The 23,816-nt window shown below is 34.5% G+C and overlaps 4 protein-coding genes across 7 annotated transcripts; 3 read left to right on the top strand and 1 right to left on the bottom strand.

Moving 5' to 3' along the window:
• The first annotated feature begins 336 nt into the window (after nucleotides 1-336).
• On the top strand, nucleotides 337-2,597 carry LOC123313680 (CCR4-NOT transcription complex subunit 3). Its single transcript, XM_044898654.1, has one exon. The coding sequence runs from the start codon at nucleotides 582-584 to the stop codon at nucleotides 2,463-2,465; it is 1,884 nt and encodes a 627-aa protein (XP_044754589.1). The 5' UTR covers nucleotides 337-581; the 3' UTR covers nucleotides 2,466-2,597.
• Nucleotides 2,598-3,109: 512 nt separating this feature from the next.
• LOC123313264 lies at nucleotides 3,110-4,433 on the bottom strand. 2 transcript variants are annotated; one of them, XM_044898073.1, is made up of 3 exons: nucleotides 4,229-4,433; nucleotides 3,896-4,168; nucleotides 3,110-3,844 (listed from the first exon to the last, which is right to left on the bottom strand). In XM_044898073.1, the coding sequence occupies exons 1-3, from the start codon at nucleotides 4,305-4,307 to the stop codon at nucleotides 3,237-3,239; spliced, it is 960 nt and encodes a 319-aa protein (XP_044754008.1). In that variant the 5' UTR covers nucleotides 4,308-4,433; the 3' UTR covers nucleotides 3,110-3,236. The 2 variants fall into 2 exon arrangements, with proteins under 2 accessions (XP_044754008.1, XP_044754010.1); XM_044898075.1 differs by having other exon boundaries at nucleotides 3,896-4,150.
• A 1,422-nt stretch (nucleotides 4,434-5,855) lies between these two features.
• LOC123313432 (isocitrate dehydrogenase [NADP] cytoplasmic) lies at nucleotides 5,856-7,709 on the top strand. The gene is made up of 2 exons (XM_044898317.1): nucleotides 5,856-6,262; nucleotides 6,329-7,709. The coding sequence occupies exon 2, from the start codon at nucleotides 6,332-6,334 to the stop codon at nucleotides 7,556-7,558; it is 1,227 nt and encodes a 408-aa protein (XP_044754252.1). The 5' UTR covers nucleotides 5,856-6,262; nucleotides 6,329-6,331; the 3' UTR covers nucleotides 7,559-7,709.
• A 1,914-nt stretch (nucleotides 7,710-9,623) lies between these two features.
• Nucleotides 9,624-16,266, top strand: LOC123314129 (deoxynucleotidyltransferase terminal-interacting protein 1). 3 transcript variants are annotated; one of them, XM_044899250.1, is made up of 6 exons: nucleotides 9,624-9,823; nucleotides 9,879-9,992; nucleotides 10,057-10,263; nucleotides 10,318-10,518; nucleotides 10,581-11,175; nucleotides 15,888-16,266. In XM_044899250.1, exons 2-6 carry the CDS (start codon nucleotides 9,939-9,941, stop codon nucleotides 16,157-16,159), a joined length of 1,329 nt encoding a protein of 442 aa, XP_044755185.1. In that variant the 5' UTR covers nucleotides 9,624-9,823; nucleotides 9,879-9,938; the 3' UTR covers nucleotides 16,160-16,266. The 3 variants fall into 3 exon arrangements, with proteins under 3 accessions (XP_044755185.1, XP_044755184.1, XP_044755183.1); XM_044899248.1 differs by having other exon boundaries at nucleotides 9,625-9,823; nucleotides 9,879-10,001; XM_044899249.1 differs by having other exon boundaries at nucleotides 9,624-9,992.
• Nucleotides 16,267-23,816: the final 7,550 nt, after the last annotated feature.

The following is a 23,816-nucleotide window of genomic DNA, read 5'->3' as shown; positions in this document are numbered from 1 at the left end:
TCCAATTCACAAGCATGAAAAGTGAAAATAGAACTACGAAAGAGAATACCAGAAAAATTATAAAAACTTGTGAAATAATAAATAATGATGTGAGGTACCGATGTTTCAAACAGTTTCACTGAAATAGAAAAAAACCGAAATTCAAACAAATGTGAACTTCATATGAGTTTGTCCCACAGATAACAGAGTTGGTTTGTCCAAAGATTGTTTGACGTTTGACGTTGTCACTTTTCATTGCGACTACCAATGAATGAATTTGACCTACAGTTTTTCATTTCCATTTTGGCAAGTTCTTATTGGTCAATTATTATCGCTATCCTTTTTATTCAAAGCGCCATATAGGAAGAAGGTGAATCGTGATAATATACGATTCTGTGATATGAGAACGAATATTCTACGTGAAAGGATTTCGTGTTTTTGTTTGATTTTAGAAAGAAGAAATGCTTTTTCTCTGAATTATAAACGTTACGATTTGAATAAAAAGTAAAAAGTTGGAGTTCACTGTTTATGGTTTCGCGAAAAAAATAGTTCACATGTTTTAAGTATAATGTGTATTTCAATAAACTGAAAGCATCACCGACATGGCTGCTAGTAGAAAACTCCAGGGAGAAATAGATAGATGCCTGAAAAAGGTAACGGAAGGAGTAGAAACTTTCGAAGATATTTGGCAGAAAGTCCATAATGCAACGAATAGTAACCAAAAAGAGAAATATGAGGCTGACCTCAAGAAAGAGATTAAAAAACTTCAAAGACTGCGAGACCAGATTAAGAGTTGGATTCAATCAGGTGAAGTCAAAGATAAGTCTATTCTTATGGAAAACAGAAAACTTATCGAAACCCAGATGGAAAGGTTCAAGGTTGTGGAACGAGAAACTAAAACTAAGGCATACTCGAAAGAAGGTTTGGGGGCTGCACAAAAGCTAGATCCTGCTCAAAAAGAACGAGACGAAATCCAACACTGGCTAGTGAATTCAATTGAACAGTTGAATATTCAGTCAGATGCATTTGAATGTGAAATAGAATCATTACAAGCTAATAAGAAGAAAAAATTAGATAAAGACAAGCAGGAGAGAGTTGATGAATATAAGGCAAGATTAGAAAAACATCGGTTTCATATTAAAAAATTGGAAACTTTATTGAGAATGCTAGATAATATGTCCGTGGAAGTTTCACAGATAAAAACTATCAAGGATAATGTTGAATACTATGTGGAATCATCTCAAGAGCCTGATTTTGAAGATAATGAATTCATTTATGATGATATTATTGGAATTGATGACGTTGAAATTGCTGGAGCAGGAATACCATCTTCAGTGACTACAGATAGTAATGAAACAGCTGGATCTCCCACGTCTATGATATCTGGATCTTCTCCTATTCCATCACCTTCCCCCAGTGGTAGTCAACCTTATATTCATTCAAGTGATAGTTCAAATGAATCGGAAAAGAAAGCTAATGAAGAAACCCCTAAGCCAATCAAACCAACTCCTGTTAGGATAAGTTCTACTATGATGATGAATTGCAGTACAAACTCTTTACTAAGTACTAGTTGTAGTAGTGTAGCATCTATGACTCCTGTTAGTAATAATACTAAACCTGTATTAATTAGCAGCACTCCAAGTAAAACAACTATCGTTAGGGAGGCATCTCCAGTACCGCCATTATCAACATCTGGAAACTTTGCGACTGTAACAGCAAATAATGTTCCCATAAAATCCAACCAAAGTGTTAGTGAGAATGTTATAACAAATGTTAGTATGGTGAATAATTCAAATCAAGTGTCTGGCCAAAATATGTCCACAACATCTGTTAATAGTCCTATTCCAAATATGAATACAACTCAAAATCAAGTGGATGGAATGTCGTCACTGAAAACTATGGCGCAACAAGTAATAGATCGAGCGGGTTTGGAGGCAAACCAGGTGATGTCACTAGAACAGACTAAGAATCATAATCAAGGACAGAAGTCTGAAGCTCACATTCCCCCATTACTGGGTGTGGCACCTTTAGGGCCCATCCCACTCCAGAAAGAGCATCAGTCACAGTTTCAGTATATGGAAGCAGCATTCTACCATATGCCACATCCTTCAGATTCTGAGAGAATACGACCTTATGTACAAAGAACACCGTACCCCACTCAGACTTATTACATACAAGCACCATTACCTTTGTCAGATACCTTGGAATTTTATCAAAGATTAGCTACTGAAACACTGTTTTTTGTATTTTATTACATGGAAGGCACGAAGGCACAATACCTAGCAGCCAAAGCTCTGAAAAAACAAAGCTGGAGGTTCCACACAAAATATATGATGTGGTTTCAAAGACATGAAGAACCTAAAGTGATAAATGAAGAATACGAGCAGGGCACATATATATATTTTGACTATGAAAAATGGGGACAACGAAAAAAAGAAGGCTTTACTTTTGAATATAAGTACTTAGAAGATAGAGACTTGAATTGATGAAATTTTCTCAGAGGATAGAATAGAGAATTATGTTTGTTTTATGAACACTATTGAAGTTTGTTTCATTTATTTCCACTACCTCTACTGTATACTGTATATAATTAGAAATACACTGCTTTTTTGGTAAAATCTTTCAATGAACTTCTAACATCATTCAACTCATTCTGTCATTCCTTCCAGTGTTTTTGTAATCAATGAAAAGCTTCACGACCGAACCTAAGATAACTTTTGATTTTCATCTAAACTTAATTTCCTCATTTTAAAATTATTGTCTGTCTGGCATAATATCCAGAATGGTCAACCAATTTTCATGGGACTTTAATTTTGAGAAAGATGATTCTTCAAGAAAGGCTCAAAACTACAAAAAAAAAATTGATTAAATTAGAGAGAAGTGGTGTGGAGAAGACTAAAGAAGTGAAATTAAATAAAGTTGACTAAACACAGGCTTAGCTAATCTCTTTGATATGACATAACGTCTTTCCTGAGAAATGTATAGTATTAATAATCTGCAATATCATTTGTGTAGGTATTTAGATTAATTTTTCTACTTTTAACACCAGTTCATTTCTAACCAAAACATTTTGTTTATCAACTCTACTAGTAACATTGTAAGATGAATGCCAATTACAAATTAAGACAAATTTGCAAGAAAAATTTTATTTTATTTAAAAATAATATAAATAGAAAATTATCAAATAAACTGAACAAAACCATTCAAGTATTACACCCAATAAAGGGACAATCGCACATAAAGGTTACATATAACAGTCAATCAAAATCATCACCTTGTATACCATTCAGAGCAACATCAACTGACTTTTTTCGTCTAGAATTTAACTTCTTCATGCATTCGCTATTTTTTCTTGTTTTTTTTTCTATTATTTCTGGAAATGGGATAAACCTCTTTTTTTTACGTTTACCCATAGCCTTATTTGAATTTGAGTTTTCTTCGAATATGGTTTCTAAGCATGTCGTATTAGGAATGGATTTATCTAGGTAATATTTTTTAATTTCCATTAAATCATTACTGCCTGATAGCGAATTTTGTGTTTCCATTTTATTTATCGAGTTAGTTGGTTCACCAGTAACTGAGGAGTACAAGAGATCATTATTGTACTGGAGTGTGTCGTCTATAGACAGTTTTCTCCTTTTCTTCTTTGAGATTGGTTTAACATCAAACTCCTCTTCGTCAAAGTTAGTTGACCTCCTTCGATTTTGTCTTAATCCATTATTAAGAACTGTCAAACAATTAACATTTTCTTGACTAGATTTTAAGGGCATTAAATTCTGTTTATTCACTACACAAAGTCTTTTACTTCGTCTCCTTACATCAGGTTCAATTTCATCTAATGTCTGCTGGATATCCATTAGTGATTCTGAAATGAATATCTGAATAATTGATGAAAAGTTTCAATAAAGAATATTACCATATACATCGCTCGATCTTATTGAAGAAAATTTATTGCTCTTGTCACAGTCTGGAAATTCCGAAAGTCTTGCAAGTGGCCTCAGAGGGAGTAATTCACAGCTTTGATTTTTACTTAGAATGGTAGTTCTATTAAGTTTATTATTCTGGTTTTTTACAACTTTGTTATTCTCATCTTGGTGTAATGATTGTTCATCAATCGATAATCTTTTCTTGCTGATACGGCCATTCAATATACAATTACCTATAGCAGATCCTGCGTCAAATGTTATTGCTACAATTCGCAAATTTGTTATTCAAGAAATCTTCAAATATCAATAAGAAACCAAAATACCTTTCGAATTTTTGTTAACATTTTGTAAAGTTGATGTAGAATGTCTTCTTAATGATCTTCGACGGACTGGCAGATTCATTATTACCTATCAGTTGACTGTTGTTTTTTTATGGAATTAAATCTTGAATGAATGAAATCAACCACCTTATTTATTTTTATATTTTTACATAACAAAAACAAACGGCAGTAATCTGTGTTCCATCCATAGAAAAACAGAGATCCACAGAACACAAATATAAGAGACCTCTGTAATCTGTGTTCCAAACAGGAAAATTTCTTTTTAATCTGAGCAGAGAGTTTGTCTCTGGTCTAAGTTAATCAGAGATATATCCACCTCTATATATCTGGTCTGTGCCTCTATCTACTCTCCTATGGACTATGGAGAGGAGAGAGGAGGAGAACGATCGCCGTACTAAAAATGTGTATCCAAAAACTTAGAACATAGGAGACGCTGCGATCGGTACGTTTATCGATAAGGGATGAGGATTTAAGCGTCACAGAGTGTTTTGTTGCTGGTTTTAGTTAATCAGTTTCACCCCCCTGGTTTTTACCACTTGTTACCAGAGACATGCTTGATACTCTTTTTTTGGACAAAGCTTCAGATCCGAAATCCGAACCCAAAACAATAGTGTCCATAGATATAGAGAATGGACTGGGCATTCCCTATTCAGCTCTACAGTAAAAATGGCAGAAAAATGTGAAACATGCGACCAATTGTGGTCTTTTTTAGAGTTTTGATTGGTGCAAACTCACGTCTATGTCAACAGAGAAGAGACAAATATTGGCTCTTTCTACAGAACAAACACTTTCATGCGGATATTGTCCATTTGGTTATCTCCATGTAGAGTGTCTTTATCAAATGTTTGATAAAGTGGACATTTGATAAAGTCACTCTACCCCATGTATGACAACCCGATATTCCATGATTATGGAGGGTAGCATAGCAAACGTTGGGCAGGTTTGTCGCCTCGAAATTCGACAGTGCGATAAGCTTCCATTCGGATAAAAACTGATAATACTTTTCAGGCCGACATGATGAAAAAAAACTTACTCCCCAATATCCCATATTGCATATCGTGTATACACGTATAATAGGTATCTTATACGGAACTTCAAAATAATCAATGAAAAATTGGCATTTTTTCAAAATTTGAAATAATTGACCAATCAGGAGCATTTCCGGATCATCTTATTGGCCTTGGCCAATCTCTGATCATTTCCTAGTATTTATTTGCAATGAAATGGGATGATTAGAAGAGAAAATCGCATCTGAAAAACTCGAGCTGGTCATTTCTGAGAAATTCAAAGATAGTCATAAAATGAGTCCTTTCCTATTTCAAATTACTAGGGTTGCTGGTTATTGCGCACCTACGCCTAGCTACGGTTTAATTTTTTCCTTTTAAAAAAGGAAAAAATCGGCGCTATTCTGTTTTTTTGCAATATTTTATTTCGTTACGTATTTTCCAGTCGTTGAACTGTTATCTGTTATGGAGTGTTCATTGCAATCGTAGATAGAGGATCTACGATTGCAATAGTGTCCATAACAATAACTAGAAAGTTGTTAAGATTATCAGAGCCAAGGTCTCCTTCAAACCAAAATTTCCTTTCCGTTTTGACTTCTTGTTTATCATTTCGAAGTGAAATTTTGATACAGAATTTTTACTTGAATTTATCATCGACATCGAATGAATGAAAGACAGAGACAGAGTGCTGATAAATTACCAATGTGTTCTGAAATTTCTTTGAATTTTAATCCACATAAATAATGACAATAATTCAAGTTTTGATAAACCTTGTACCTGCCACGTCTACCTACTTTAGCAACCGCTGTCCGCTATCTATTTTCGTGATATCTCTTTCCCTCTCTTACCATTCCGTTCGCTTTTCTTGAATCGTGTTTTCTATTCACATTCCCGTTAAAAATTGAAGTTTGAAGTCGTTCAAAGGCAGGTTGACTGGCAGTTCATAGTGAATTGTATTTCCACTCCCTATATCTCCAACTCATTTCTCAGATTTGTGTCGTAAACCTCTTGTGTGAGTTCATATAATTTTTAAAATAATAATAGTCTCTTTATTCATTCTTTGTACCTGAATTTTCAGAAAATGTCGAAAATAAAGGCTGGACCAGTTGTAGATGTTCTTGGCGATGAAATGACAAGAATTATTTGGGATGCTATCAAGGAAAAGTTAATCCTTCCGTTTTTGGATATAGAATTGCATGTTTATGATCTGGGAATAGAAAATCGTGATAAAACTTGTGATCAAGTCACAATTGATTGTGCCGAAGCTATCAAGAAATATAAAGTAGGAATTAAATGTGCGACCATAACTCCTGATGAGAAGAGAGTGGAAGAATTCAATTTACAAAAAATGTGGAAATCTCCCAATGGAACAATTAGGAATATACTTGGTGGAACCGTATTTCGTGAAGCTATAATTTGCAAAAACATACCAAGATTAGTTACGGGTTGGAACAAACCAATAATTATTGGACGTCATGCCCATGCAGATCAATATAAGGCCACAGATTTTGTCGTACCTTCTGCAGGAAAGTTAGAAATGATTTTCACTCCTGAAGTAGGTGAGCCAATCAAATATGAGGTCAATACTTACAAAGGACCTGGCGTTGCAATGGGAATGTTTAACACAGATGAATCAATCATTGCATTTGCACATTCATCATTTCAGTTTGCCTTGGAAAGGGTTTATCCATTGTACTTGAGTACTAAAAATACGATTTTGAAGCGATATGATGGACGATTTAAGGATATCTTTCAAGAAATTTATGAAAAGCAATACAAATCAAAGTTTGAAGCAAAAAATATTTGGTATGAACATAGATTGATTGATGATATGGTTGCTTATGCAATGAAGTCAGAAGGTGGATTTGTGTGGGCTTGCAAGAATTATGATGGAGATGTACAGTCTGATTCTGTTGCACAAGGTTATGGATCTTTAGGACTTATGACATCGGTGTTGATTTGCCCAGATGGTGAAACTGTAGAAGCTGAGGCAGCACATGGAACAGTTACTCGTCATTTCCGTCAGTATCAGAAGGGCCAAGAAACTTCCACTAATTCTGTTGCATCTATTTTTGCCTGGACTAGAGGATTGCTTCATCGTGCCAAGTTAGATAAGAATACTGAACTGAAGAAGTTTGCTGAAGCACTGGAGGCTGTTTGTATTGAAACTATTGAAGCTGGATTCATGACAAAAGATTTAGCAATTTGTATTAAGGGAATGAACAATGTCCAAAGGTCCGATTACCTTGAGACATTTGAATTCATCAATAAAGTAGCAGAAAACTTGAAGAAAAAGCTTGGTAAGTGACTATTCAGGAAAAGCCAATTATAAACAAGAATGAATAATTCTTATACTTGATTTTATATTATTATACTTCAGTGGTATATTTTATATTTGTTTTCTCAAGTAATTGTTTTATTATATGTATTTTTATTTAAATAAATAAATGTTTATTGTATTTTTTGTATCTAAATGAGTAGTGGTACTATTCTCTGCTTTCAAATTGAGAATACCATACCATTAAATTAAGAGTCAATGGCCATGTATTCATGCCATAACAATAAAATTATAATAAAATAGAGTGAAATAACAAAAGAGGTTATTCCTTTGGAATTTTTCTGAAACCTATAGAACTTGAACAAACAACATGCAAATGAATTGAAACCTGTTACTAGTTGTTCTTTGTCCTTGTTCTGATTCACATGTAAATGATTTATGAAGATAATTTCCACAATTTGAATTCAAGGAAAATTATTCCATACAATTACAGAGTCCAAAGTACTCCAAAGTGATATTTCAGACTTCATTCATTTAATTACAGTGTGCATATGAACTGCTAATATATGTAAGATTCCTTCGAAATCAATGGATACATGACATTATAGTCCAAATGTTTATTTCACAAATAAATTATTTTTTCCAAATGAGGTGACACTGGTCGGTATTACCAAAGATCCCTTTTTAATAGCAAGCCATTTGGCTTGCATGAAACTCTTTGACTTATAAGATGGTGAATTGTGTCAAAAGTTGAACCAAAGTCAATGACCAAACGTAATATCTGAATCTGTAACCTTCTCCACCACCATCCCGACCATCCGTATACCAGTATTGATGTAAGGTCTCCAGATTCAGATATTAAGTTTGGTTCAACTTTTGACACAATTCATCATCTGATAATGAGTTTCATGCATGCATGATATCGAGTGCCCAGTTCCCTGATGTCGGAAATATAATTTGCGAAACTTCGATTAATTTGGAAGTTTTATTCCCGAAAATTTTGATCTTTTGCACCTCCATCCCTATACCAATGTACTTCTTATACCTATTAAAGTCACAAGTTCTAGTTACTCTTCAGTTTGGTTTTTGACCTATCCTATGAAAAAAATACTGTGAAAGTATAAAATAAAATATTATTCAAAGTGTTATATGTACAGAATTTATTGTTATGATTTATGATACTTTATTTAGTACATCTCATGATAAGATTGAATTGCATTATTATTACGATAACCGAATGAAAACAAAGTTAGTGGTTGAACGTGATAATTTGTTACCAAGGACGGTAAGCAATGTAAGTTTGGCTATCAAGTTAGCTAATTATTTCAGAGGGGAACTCAATAAAAAAACCCTGAAATGTGAGTGCAATAGGAATTGAGCATTGAAATCGAGTATTAAATTTATTCAATACTGATGGGTATTTATACTCAATGGCATTACCGTTACCGATTACCTTCTCAATTTTTATGATATTCTTTCCGATTTGTTAAGAATAGAAAAGTCGAAAGACTCTTTTCTGAACTTAACGAAAATAGAAAATTTTTAATAGTTGATATGCCATTTTTACGATAAAAAAAAGGCAGAATTCCATCAAGACTACGGATAGTACTAGAGTAAACGTTGGCGAACCAATTCATTCTTAGTGGAGTAATGACAAAAAGAAAATTTTCCCAAATTATCTACAAATTTCTCTTTGCTATTCTTTTGAAATGATGTGGGGTTGTTTGAGGTATCGGTAACAAATTGGTGGATGCGCGCATTTATGAAAAATTATCTTTGATTCATACTACTCCAAAATTTATACCAAAGAGGAATCTCTGTTTATACCTTTAGAAAAAACTTTTTGGCGTATGTTCAAAATGTTTGTGAACGCTTCGAGTATTCAGAGCTTACTCTATGGCTTGCTCAGAGTAAGTTTCTGAACGCAACCTAGAAAGAATGTTCAATCAAAGAATTTGGTTCAATCAAAGATTAAGAGATTCCTCTTTGGTTCAATGTTGGCGAGTGCCTTTGATACATCTGAACTAAGATTTCTTAATTTGAACTACTCTGTAATCTGTGATCTGAACTACATCTGTCAAGTCATAGATAACCAAGTTGCTGTTTGCTTGTCAACTGATATGGATTTTTTATTATTTACAAATAAACATATTATTCTCCTTCAAGTGAAATATTTGAAATGAAATTATTGTATTGATAATAATATCTCCATTTTTGAATTCTGCTAGTTTTGAGAACATTAATACAAAATAGTTCGAATACTTTCGGCTCTTTCTGTATCTGAGTGTCCGTGGAGTAATATTTTTAGTTTAACGAGCAACAGATAATGTGAACAATTAATAAATTTTGGCGGTATTCAGAAGAATGGTTTCCACAACATATTAAGGCATAAATTGCACCTTTGGAAATAATGATACCACCTGTCTCTTCCAATCAAGTCCAATTCATAGGCTTAGAAAATATGGTGGGCTGGGTAAGGAGAAAAAGCTAGATCAGTTAAATTTAAGTTAGTGCTGTTTTATTTGCAGAGTAATCCATTTGACATGAAACAAGTTACCCTTGTGAATTTAGGAGCTTCAACATTTGGAACAAAAAATGGAAATAAATCAAACTTAGCATACTACCGTAAAACCTACAGTGTTACTTGCCCAACAAAATCGTTGGAATTATTAAGAAAAAATTTACAGAAAGCGATCAATAGGGATATTGAGAGTGTAGTTCAAAAATATGTAGAGGTAATGTTTTATATGGAAGAATGGTTTTTGTAGGTGAAGTATTTAAAATTTTAGAAATTTTTTCAACCTGCTATTATAAATATAAAAAATAATTTGGGTAAAGATAGTATCAATGAAGAACACATTAAGGACGTTTGTAGAAATATTTTGGAGGAGGCAAAGGATATCTATAAAAGTAATACATCTAGAGATAGTTCACCATATGAATGTAGTGATTCAGAAACTAGTACTCTTGAAGGAAGAATGGAGAGAAATGTAATATAAAAATGATTGAATTTTGGGAATATTGGGGATATTATATATCTTTCTGGTTCCAGAGTCCATTTGGAAATAAAAGAAAGGAATCTGATACAGACTCTGAAAACAATAAGTCTTTCAAAAAAGTAAAGAACAGGTCAAATCAAGATTATATTTTACATAAGTTACCGGTTAAAAGGGAAGCCCCTAAGTGGGATTCTGAAAGAATACTACAGAATACTTTGTTCATAATGGGTGCAAAGGCTAACAAAGTCTTAGGTTATGGCCAAACCAGGGGAAGGCTTTATGTAAGACATCCTGAATTAGTTAGATATTCTGGTGATCAAGAAGATAAGGAATGGCTATCTTCCAAAAATTTGATGCCTCCAAGTGGAGGAAAAGCCTATTTGATGATTCTGAGCGATATAAAGGAGCTGACAGAAAGTGACGATTATAAAAATAGTCCAAATTTACAACTAAATGAATTGAAAGGTTTTGAAGTACCACAATTCTTGTTGAATAAAATTAAAATATTCATGGAGAGTGTTAGAACTGATAGGAGAACCCATGCTGGAATGGATTTTCTTGATTTTAGGAGTCATTCACTTACTCCACCAAGCTTGATTTTGGACTCTCCATCAACACCCTCAGATGTATTAGGGGATTCTCATTCAGGTAATTAACAACAGATCTTCCTGACTTTTATCAGAAGAAACATTAATCTTTGAAATATTTGAAAAAGAATGATCCTACCAATGATCATCATTGGTATTATAATTGCAGCTATGACTATAATTTTTATTATTATAAAATGTTTGTGTTTTCTAACACTCGTCGCCTACTGACACATTAACAGGTATTTTGCGGTCGCCATTGTACAGATTATGAAAATCGAATTGTAATTTTTGTTTTCCATTTCAAATGTAGGGAATTTTATTTATCTATGTCAAGAAGATTTACTCCCGGTTGCAGTCCGTTGAAATATAATGCTCCATTAAAATTTCAACTCCCTGTTATCCCTATAAAAAATGGTAGTTTTTAAATTTAATGGAGCATTAAATCTTAATTGGCACTCCTGCAACTGGGCCATAGAAAGGAGATGCAATAGGAGATTGGATTGGAGGTACTCTGATGTTGCCCTGCAGCTACGTCACACTACTCACACTAACCTGCATTGGCGTAGCTAAGCTATCAGAAAATAAGGCGGTGCAGTGCAATTAATTTGAATAACCTCTTATTGGCAGGAAGACCTAGGTCATAAGCCCTTTGAAACATTATTTCAATAAAGTTTATTACTACTACATACTACTACTTCTACTAACTTCTTATTATGAATGAATGTACTAGCATGAATAAATATTATTATGTGTAAATACTCGCACATAACAAGAAGTTATTTCAAATGGTTGTTTTGGTAAAGTTACGCATAATCTACAGCTGCGTCACTGCTAGCCAGTTCTCACAATTTATCTAGACCTTGGCCGCAACTATGTCACATCTTCCTTCCAACTGGCGCTTATGCTATGCAAAGATCTTTGCGCGTATGTGTTTTTCGTCACATTTCAAGGTCATCGCCGGTGATTAGCCTGTGGGGGGGGGGGAGAGTTAAAACAACCAGCCCTTGGTTTCCTTTAAAGATGAGCTAGGCCTCTAGGGAGGTCAAGTTTTATGACTTATTTTGAAAAGAATCGAGTCTCTTGGGGGCAGATCCCTTTCTGTCTTCTTGATTTATATGATTCAACTATCACGCCGAACGTCAAATTTGAATCATGAATGAAAATCATACTTGCACGATTTGACGGCAGTCGATCGCGCTTGGGCCTTCGTGCCGTTGGGGTTTCCGCCTTTATCCTGACCGATATCCCTGTCCATTTCTTTTCCGAGAAACCAGACTTCTGTCGCCTTACCAATCGAAGTCTTTCTGCTGAAAACACTTGGTTGTGTAATTCCCACAGTTGCCACTGCCTACGGAGAGAACACAGTATTACTGTGACAGTAACTTACTTGAACCTGATTCCTGATCCTGATTCCTGATCCTGATCGTCGTTTATCTGAAGCAGACTTTAGCCGCCTGGTTCTCTGTTAGACCGAGACCAATCTCCAGAAGTTTTTGGAGTCTTTCTGCTGGAAACGCTTAGTTGTGTAATACTAATACTTAATGAAAATCCTTAATTGAACTTAAAACAGAGTATACGATTTTCACAAAATGAGTTTTTAAACCACGACACGAGTTTACCTTCACCCACCTGAAGATGCTTTTGTGATATCATAACACGTGCTGTGGTTTAAAAGCTTATTTTGTGAAAATCGTATAATCTGTTTTGAGTTCTATTAATTGATCTCTTTGTTTGATTTTTTTTTCGAGCTTTGGCTGATAGTTGTATTTCTGACAACTTAACTTATCAAGCCTTATTATTCTTGTATGGTTCAGTAGCGATTAACTGAAAACTCGAGCTGTAGATAGCGCAGTCGCTAGAACAGCTCTGTTGGGGGCACAATAGACCTTGAGGTCGCAGCGAAACGTAACCCCCTTATAAACTAATCTAAACTAAACTGAAAACTCGGTTAATTTAATCATTTGATTATTCCCTAATAGCACAAAGTAGTCCTATGGACATCCATAGGACGTCCTTTTCGGACATTACGGACAACCATGGGACGTCCATTTCTGGTACAATGGACGTTCTATGCATTAGCTATCTCAACGGTACAAAAATTTACCACGACGTTGGCTATCCTATCTATTAGAATTTTAATGTCCTAGAACCCAATGTTTTACACTCAGACGCAGATGGTATTTTCTGTGTTGTTCTCATTTCCATCCATATTTACTAGAAAGTTTTTACACTTGGCCCGGATTCGAACTCGCGAGTACGTGGGGACATCGCATTACTGAGTCTTCGCTGCAACCGTCCTAGCTACCGAGACTATACGATATACCTACTTGTAGGAACATATTCATTATATTGTTAACTGATTTATGGAATAGCAGTCGATTAATACAGAAATACCATATAATAAAAACTAAAGTCTTAAAACTCAAACATAGATTATTTTATAATAGTAATTACTCAAGTACATATTCAGTCTTCGTTCATCATAACGTTATACATAATATAATATTCATAAGATATTCATATACTACAAAGCGGAAAAATGTAGTTTAGTGAAAAATAATATCAAATTTTGGTGTTCATTGATATACATGTATGTATCCATGGATACATACATAGTAGGAGTCCATATTACGGACTCCTAGTGAATATCCGGTATGGACATTCAAAAGATGTCCCTACCGGATATCCAATAGGTGTCCGTCATGGACGTTATACGGACCATGTAATATATACATGTTATTTGGTCCATATTACGTCTATTACGGACTCCTAGTGAATATCCGGTGAGGACATTCAAAAGATGTCCCTACCGTATATCCAATAGGTGTCCGTCATGGACGTTATACGGACCATGTAACTTATACATGTTATTTGGTCCATATTACGTCCCTTACGGACTCCTAGTGAATATCCAGTATGGACATTCAAAAGATGTCCCTACCGGATATCCAATAGGTGTCCGTCATGGACGTTATACGGACCATGTAATATATACATGTTATTTGGTCCATATTACGTCCATTACGGACTCCTAGTGAATATCCGGTGAGGACATTCAAAAGATGTCCCTACCGGATATCCAATAGGTGTCCGTAATGGACGTTATACGGACCATGTAATATATACATGTTATTTGGTCCATATTACGTCCATTACGGACTGCTAGTGAATATCCGGTGAGGACATTCAAAAGATGTCCCTACCGGATATCCAATAGGTGTCCGTCATGGACGTTATACGGACCATGTATAATATATACATGTTATTTGGTCCATATTACGTCCATTACGGACTCCTAGTGAATATCCGGTGAGGACATTCAAAAGATGTCCCTACCGGATATCCACTAGGTGTACGTGATGGACTTTATACGGACCATGTAATATATATGTATAAGTTATATAGTCCGTACTAAAGGGTGTTTCAAATTGCGCGGTTTTTTTTTAAGAATAAATAAAATATAGATGGCGCACTGAATTCGTCTGGGTATTTTGACATTTAAAAAGTGTGATGTATGACATTTATAAAAATGGCTTCGTACACGATACAACAACGCGTTCAAATTGTTAAATTATTTTATGAAAATCAGCGTACTGTGAAAAGTGTTTTTATTTGAATTTTATGGTTTACATAATCGTCCATATGAAAGCACTGTTGGTCGAATTATTAAAAAATTTCAAGAGACCGATTCGGTGATAATCGAATTTTTGTTGCCTGAATTAATAAATATTGATCTAGAGGACATTTGCTTTCAACAGGATGGCGCTACACCTCATTTTGCAAATGACACAATTGATTTGATACCGTTGGACTATTTTCTTTGGGGTTATGTGGAAAGCCAGGTCTATAAGAATAATCCACAATCGATTCCTGAACTAAAGGATGAAATTATTCGTGTCATTTGTGATATAGAGCCTCAATTATGTCAAAATATCATTGAAAATGTTAACAAAAGAGTGGACGTCTGTAGAGCTGCAAGAGGAGGCCATTTGTCAGATATTATTTTTGGTACATAAATGTCATAAATGATACTTCAATTACCTATAAAATGTTTTTGAAAATTAATGCAAATTATGTGTTTTATTTATTCTTAAAAAAAACCGCGTAATTTGAAACACCCTTTATGTTCATCACGGACACCTAATGGATATCCAGTAAGGACATATTTTTGACATTGCCTGTATTAAGTCGGTCAGGGACTATTTTGGAACTATATGATACGGACATATGTCATATAGTCCGTATTATGTCCATCACGGGCATCCAATGGATATCCGATACGGACATTGTACATAAATTGGACTAACAATGGATATATATCGTGGACGTCCTAAAACTGTTCGGAAACGGACGTCCAAAGGACATACAAATCAAGTCCATGGACGTTCCGACGTTAAATGGACATGAATTGTACGTCCCATGGACGTTGTGTGCTATTAGGGTTGTTATAGTTAACATCTGAGATAACCCTGAAAGCTGTCTCTGACTAGTACCTGAGTGGGTTTGCTATCCAACTCTTTCTAGAAGGATCGCTTGCGCCCTAAAATACACTTTTAGAAATAAAACCCGTTACAATATACTTATGTTCGATATGTCAAGTAATATGAAAGTTGACGTCCGGCAGGTTGTAACTTCCAAATTTGGTAGTTCCTTCCCCTCAAGGTCTTAATGTACCTCTTACTATCTATATTTTTATTGTTTGTATACATGTCCCTATTTTCATTCAAGTCTCTCGGATTATTGAAATCAAGCTTTATGTATTCCTTACAGGAAGTATGAATTCCAAACAGTCAGACTTTGTGCATATCCCTGAAACAAGCCCTAGTTCAAACCATTCTATAATATCTGGCACAGCAATGAATCAAAGTCCATTGGCAACGCAAGGATCCCTCATGTCTCCAAACATATTACTATCAGTCTCAAGTACAGAAGGCTGTTCAGAACCTCAAATCGTGATGCTGAAAAACCCTTCAACCAATGGAAACGCACTCACAAATATTTTAGCCCAACATTTTGGTTCTGATACAGCAGAAGGTTTCTGATAATAGTTTTAGTTTTGAAATGATGTCCATATATTACAATTTGTGATTATATTTATTGTTTTTATATATGTTTACTTGTTATGAAATAAATGTTTGTGTTTTCATTATATAAGTTTATCATTCAAGATGATAACAAAATTTGACCAGAGCTGAACTGGTGAAGAAGTCATAAATTATAAGGTAGGTGAAATAGGCTAAAATTATTACAACCAAGTCGTCACAAAACTATTTAGAGTAAAACGGTTCCTATTAGAAGTTCAGTTTCATAACTGAATTTGTGAGGTACATATCTCTAGGAAACCTACCTAACAATAATGCTCTGTGACATAGCAATATCTCAACATTCTCAACTACTAGTTTAACTACAACTATGCAATATTAACATAGACTAATCCTTTATTAGTCTATGAATATTAAGACCTCCGTTTACACAAGGCAAATTTTGTGTCGTATTAATTATCATTGAGTATTAAACCCAATAACCTACATAATTAGATAATTAGAAGATAATTAGAAATGTATGTATTTAACAAAATCGAAGTAGGTATATTGATATCCAAAAACAGGAAATGATGGACTTGTGGTGTGAGCCTAGTGTGAGGATCATAAAGCTGGAAAGAAATTCATAAAAATATTTCAAACGAAAATTGTTGGGAATTAAATGAATTTTTTCAAAATGATTTAATTGAAATATACGATTTATAATACCGTTTTGACTTATTTCAATGAATGTTTTCTATAACAAGTTTTTATTCAATTAATACAAAATGAACAAACTTATAAGATTCTACAAACCTATAACAAGTATCGAGAATAAAAAGCCAATTAATCTGGGATCAACTATAACTTCTAACAATGCTTTCAAATTGAATCATTTGATTTAAAATGTCAGGGAAGTGACAAGTGACACCAACGAAAGCAGTTAACTGGATTGCGCTACATATACATATATTGAATGCACTATTCTCTCATTCTGTCAAATGGGACACTCTGTATATTTTTTATATTTTGGTACCTAGGTCCTCTTCTACTTATCTCGAATATACAGGTCTGGTAAAAGGTATCCTAGGGAAAGGAAATATTTCATGAGAGTTGAGAGGAAGACAGTGGAAAGTTAAAGGCAAATCACATCAGTTAAACAAAGAAAAAAATCTAGAACAATTTCCCCCGCTTGAACTTTCTATTTTCTATGCCACGCCCAATTAAATGAAAACGATTAGCTGGCGTTCAAATTTTGAGTCGCTGTCGATACCTTATACTAACGTAAAAAGATTAGAGGTGTAAAGGTAGAGAAATGGTGGGTGAGAAAAAGAAATATTTGTTCGTGTTTCGTGCTTGTTCATACATCTTTGTTCCACTCATTTATTTGCTAGCTCTAGACAATTTTTGCCTAACCTGTAATCCATATATGTATGTCTATTGTCTATATCTCTTGTTTCAGGAATTTCATAATGAATAAGAATACAGAATGCAAAGTGAAGAATATGTTAATTTATTCCATAATTCTTTATATAAGAACAATATACTCAAAAACATCATTGTTTCATGTTTCAATAAATACTTAACAATAACCAATAAAATTACAAGAAAAAATGAGTTGACTGTATATAGTGGTGTGATATAAACTGTATCAACTGAAGAAATTGCGCCTACCCTACCTCTTTTCTTTCAAAAGTTTTAACGGACGTTATTGATTCTGACAAGCTCACAGAGCTTCTGAGGGGTTCGTCGTAACATACGGGCAATCAGGATAATATAATATATAATATATCTGTAGTATCCATATATGCTCGTAGGGTGACAATAAGTCGATCGCTTTTTCGTGTTTTGACACGATTTCCGAAGGCCTCTCGCCAGCACTTTATAGGGGTTACTAAGGACTAACGGCCAGCTTCATAATCAAACTTAAAGCCCCTTCAATTTTAAAGCTTTTCTTTAAGCCTACCGAAACTGACACGTACTAAACTTAAAGTGACATTGAACTTGATTATGAAACTGGATGTAGGAATTTCGATAAAGTGCTCGAATCACTAAGCAGTAAGGGAGGTTTTGAAGAGTTCCCAGGAGCATAATTCTCGGGAGTACAAAAATACTCCAAGTGCTTTCACAAGCACTGAGCACGAAGCTTTGGGGCAGCTAGCTATGGTGCAACCGAAGAGAAAAATAGAATATCATTTCATTCATCCAAAATTCCTGCAAGAGCCAAAAACATATTCACGGATCAAATGCAAAAAAACAAAAGTCATTAGACCTATTTTAGTCCTCCTCCTGCCTTGCATCCCGAAATTCCCACTTGTATCTCGGAATTCCGACTGGTATCTCAGAATTCCGACTTGTATCTCAGAATTCCGACTTGCATGTCGGAATTCGGAGTTGAAAGTCAGAATTCTGACTTGAATCATAGAGAAAGTCTCTGGCTTTCGTAGCATCGCCAAAGATTATAGAGTTGAGACCTAACCTAACTCTATAATCTTTGGGCATCGCTTTACAGTCCTTATATTAGGGCTCTTTGCAAAGTGCGTTTCTTGTTCTATTAGAGCTCACTTTCGCCGAGGTCGTCTATGGCGCGTCAAAAATCTTTTCGGGACGCGTTTTACCCATACCAAAAATACATCTATGATACTACATATTATGTCTTAATATTCTGGTATATCATTCGACTTGTAAGCCTATCATAGGTCTGTCTTTTTGGTAGAATCACCTTTTGAGTAGATTCACCTTTAGGACTTAGTTAGTTTTTTGACCATGCTCGGGCCTACGGCCCTCGCACTTCGCTTTCCGACTGGGTTCGGACATGCTGCCCTCGCAGTTGGTCCTACCACCGAGCTCGGGCCTACGGTCCTTATTTTGCGATTCGCCGACTAACCTGGTTGGAGCTGACGGCTCTCGCGGTTTCGATTTCCTCAAAATAGGTCATTTTCGGGAATTTTTCAAACACTTCTCGGCACAGCTTTGCGGTGCCATCGGGCTCTTTGGAAAGCGCGTTTCTTGTTCTATGCGAGGTCGTTTATGGCCCGTCAAAAAACTTTTCGTTACGCGTTTTACCCATAACTACCAAAAATACATCCAACTTCTAAAACACAAATGAGCTAAGATTTCATAAAATTAACATTAACAAACAAAGTTTTGAAAGAGGGAAACGAAACAAATTTTAACCGATGAATAACTGGAATAAACTCAAGAGAATATGAAAGATATCTAGATGTATAACGACATCCCAATGATATTCACTGCCGTAAATTTTCCTTTTTCAAATGATCTGAACGAGAGTTTAAATCAAACACTAGTGAATAAAATTAGATGTGGGTTGAATGAATTAGAGAATAAAACTGCATGGACAACAGTAGCACATAAATTGAATTTGGTAAGGAAATTAAATGATAAACCCCCACTACAGAGAAAGTAAATATGTATTGCAACTCAAATGTAAAGAAACTAAACAAAACGAGGGAACTTTGGTTTCTTCCATTCTTTGTTGATTTCTTTGTGGAAATAACGTAAATATAATATCCTGCGAGAAATCGGCATATTTCCTGCTGCCAATGCGCCGCTTGTATCTATTCGAGATCCGTGTTGCCGTTTGATTAGTAAACAACCTTGTTTCATGACATATCTAATATCCCAATATCCCACGAATCCAGAAAAAAAAATTATACATGCACAGCACAAATTGAAACACATGTACAGGCACTAGAAAGTATGAGGGCCATAAAAAAAAACGCGCTTTTACTCTCCTGAATTCGTTAATTTTTCCTGTCAATTCAAACGTTACAGGACTGTCCTAAGTCACCCGAATCTAACGTACCTAACCAAAGCGTGGGGTATAATCTGAAGAAGATAGAACGATTCCATTGGAAAATAATATAAAATACCACCAATATAACAAAACATTATTTGACGCACATAGAGAGTATCATAACTTCAGAGTTGGTCACTTAGTCCTTATTGAAAATGGAAACCGATTGAATAGAAAGATAGACAAAATAAAGATTGGTCCTTTTATAATAGAATCGTCACAGGACATAAAAAAGAAAATTTCATGTCACAAAACTCATTCCAGAAATGGAGAACTCCTAGGATTTTCATTTCAAGGAGGGAGGATGTAAGAAAGCTCGCACTTTCTCAGCATACTGTTTTCTTTTCAAACGCTGACATATAAAAAACGCAAAGTCTTCAGAGTATCAAAATTTTTCAGATTGAAATTTCACAGTTGTCAAAGTTGAATTTGTATTATTTATTGATCGAAATGAATAAATGTTACCTTTTTTCAGGATAAGAGACACATCTTGTTTAATTTCCAAATAATATAACATTATAAATACATCTATGAAACTTTGATCCAACAATATTTTAGTACCGTGCGTTCAAAAAAATTCGTCGTCAAGTAGGCTATGGAATTTTGAATTTCGTGTCTAAACGTAATTTTTAACTTTTGCTGTACTATTTTCCTGGTGAACAAGTTCATTTTGGATTGTTGGATTAAAATTATCAGGAAATCATAAAGATGGTTTTTACGGACGTGTAAAAAGCATTTATTATTGAATCCTACTTCAAAATTAGGGAGAAAATAGAAGGAGAGTGGAAATATTCTTCAATGTTCCAGCGACATTCTCAATTTATATCAAAATATTGCCGAAAGAATCAATCTTTCGAAAGTACTGTTTTGCGATGCGTTGACGGAACAGGTATGTTCAAGCAAAAAAAGTAGTGGTCGACCAAAGAAGAAAACCTGAGAGTTATTCAGCAATAATGAAAATATGATGACAGAAGACAGAAGCTCCACATGAGCTCCACGAACCTCTGTTCGGGTTCTATCTCAAGTGGCTGGAGTATATTTTCATATTTTATGCCACACTATTTTGAATGAAAGACATCAGTTTTTTTCTCATAAAGATTGACATGTTATCAGAAATTTGAAAAAATTGATTACCTATCCTTGTAGCATCCAAAAAAAATGGTGTTCGGTATGCATCAGTCAATGGCAAAATGTAGGACCTATTTTCTTTTATGGAACTTTAACAGTAGAACGTTATGAATAAAGAGAAAGCATCATGCCTTTTTATAGCTGAATTGAATTTTGGTAAATTTTCCAATATTTATTTTCATGTAATTCTAGTTCTTTAGTTTAGTGATGGATTTTGGATTACGACCATATCCCAAATCAATTCAATATTTATAGGGAATTTGAGAATTAATAAACATATTGAGATTCTCACTGTACTTAATTCATATTACTGAAATAGATAGAACCTTTTCACAAAAAAAAATACCACGATCCGTTCAAGATTCATGTCTCTTACGTATGAAAATAGTGGTCATCGGTTAAAATTTTTACCAAAAATTTTTCTAACCCCTCAGATTGCTGTGCTTTCCACACTTTGGGCGAAATTAACTTTTCCATAAAAGTGCCTTTCCACTTACCATACAAAATTACGATGTAGGTACAGGTTAATGTCATAATTGTTTACATTTTGGGAAGATGAAGTAATTCAAGAAAAGACCTACGAATATACACGTTTAAAATTCCATAGACAATTTTTTTGTTATATCAATTGATTATACTATCATTATAGGGTATTGTGATGGAAATAGTCTTAGTTCTATTAAACTAATTTATTCACACTATTACAATACACTACCACTTAATTATTCACACAAAAACACCACTTGATTTAGTTCCAGTTATTTATGTGTTTTCACTAATCCATCGATATCAAGAATTCAATATCGTTTATTAGAGCCATTTTCTTGAGCCTTCTCGAACATGACAAATATAGTTCCAGACGACGGGAGGTCTGACCCAGGTTCCTCACAGTATACCATTGATTGAGGTTGGCTAGGTAACAGTACCTAGGTAGTTGGGGAATAATAACGAATATCATTGCTAAAACTAGATTTAGATCTTGTAGTGATCTCAATATATGAATTCACTCAACAACACACTCCGAAAAGATTAAGGTACTAGTGGAATCGCAGTCAGTACTCAAAATGAAAAGTGCACCCTCTAATTGCATTAGAATCCTGTGGTGATAAAATCCATCAACGGTGGGTTATTTAAAATCTTGAGGTTATGGCCTCCTTACGTAGATACTTTTTGGAATTCATGGTGGGATGCTGCAGGTTCTTCAGGTGTTCAAGATAACCCCATTCCAAATGAACTCAGCACACTATGCTATGCCGAAGCCTAGATTTTGGAAAGATTCTTTTTGATTTGATTCAGAAGTTTACTTATTGAAATTTAAGCTGCACAATGGCGAAAGCGCTGGTTATTCGAAAGTAGTCCTAAGTAAATTTGACTCCAGATTTTTTCGGAAAGTGTTCAACTCAAATCTTGTCAGACACATCACTCAAGAAGCTACAGAATTATCGATCATAAATTATAAGATTTCAAAAAAGTATCATTTCAATTCTTTCCAGATGATTTCATAATTTTTCGATATTAGCAATGTTTCTCTGTCTGGCAATAAGATTTGTAACATCCTGAAATTATTTTCACTTTATATGGTAATTATTGGTGCCATTCCGATATCTCCTGAAATTAAAAATAACCTATTTGAACTGAGCAGAACCTCTTTAGGTTCTACTCTAGGGATGCAAAATGGCGAATGCTATCAGATTATGAGATAAATATACTGTTCTACAAAAGTTTAGAATGTCTAAAAATGTTTTGACCTTTCAAAAGTTGCTGATTCTTTTCCTCTAAATTTTCGTTTATTAGATATGAAGTGTTCACTCTCTTATCTATATCTAATGGTTTTTCACTCCTCAACTCTTCCAGTTTCAGGCAAGTTTTCGTTGAGTTTCTAATAATTTTAGATCATATATTATTTTACGTTCAAATCTTCATTTGAACATTTGGCTTTGGAACGCTCCTGCTTTGGTTTCGATTGAAACAGTTCGTCGAAACCTTCGAGATGTTAATCTACATTCTCGACAACTTTTGAGAAATGGTTCACAGATTAATCGAGATATGGACGGTTTTCGGAAAGTTGGCTGTTTTCGAGTAGGACCTGTCTTCTGGTAGTCTCTGGTACCCAAAAATAGCAGATCGTTCAGAGGTAGTACATGGGGAGGCATTTGTTTCAATACACGACAATCGACGTACAGAATGGAGAATTCTTCTCAATTTGGGTTATCACTGCATATGCAAGTTTAAACTGAATAATTATCTATGAGTTTCATTCATGATTTTTCAATTGCACCGCGTAAACTATACAAAATCATTCTTTAAATATGGGGTTTTAAAGTTCAAATCGCTTGGTTTCAAGTTTACGATTTGGCAACAGTGCCTACTAGGAAATGAAAGAAACAATGTCCGATCAACTTGTTTATAAAATAACACGTGTTGATATACATCAGCGTACTTACTGGCGAGCCTCGACTGCAACCGGCCATAAAAATCCAAAAAAATTTTACGACCTTCCTCGTTCGTCGCAGACTTCATAGACAGCCATCTTTGTCCATCTCATCAAGATAATGTATTTGTTGTGTTGTCCTTTATTATCAAGGCATTTTTCAGTCGATGTTGCCAACTTGTGCAATTAAAATGAAACGCTATTTTATTTTAATTTATTTTAAATACCCATTTTTATTTTTCATTTTTAAGTGCTTGAAATAAATTTTTTTGGTAAACGGTTGAAGTGGTTATTTCAAAATG

Source organism: Coccinella septempunctata, chromosome 5 (genome assembly GCF_907165205.1).
Source record: "Coccinella septempunctata chromosome 5, icCocSept1.1, whole genome shotgun sequence".
NCBI lineage: Eukaryota > Metazoa > Arthropoda > Insecta > Coleoptera > Coccinellidae > Coccinella > Coccinella septempunctata.
This window is presented reverse-complemented; position numbering and strand designations above follow the sequence as displayed.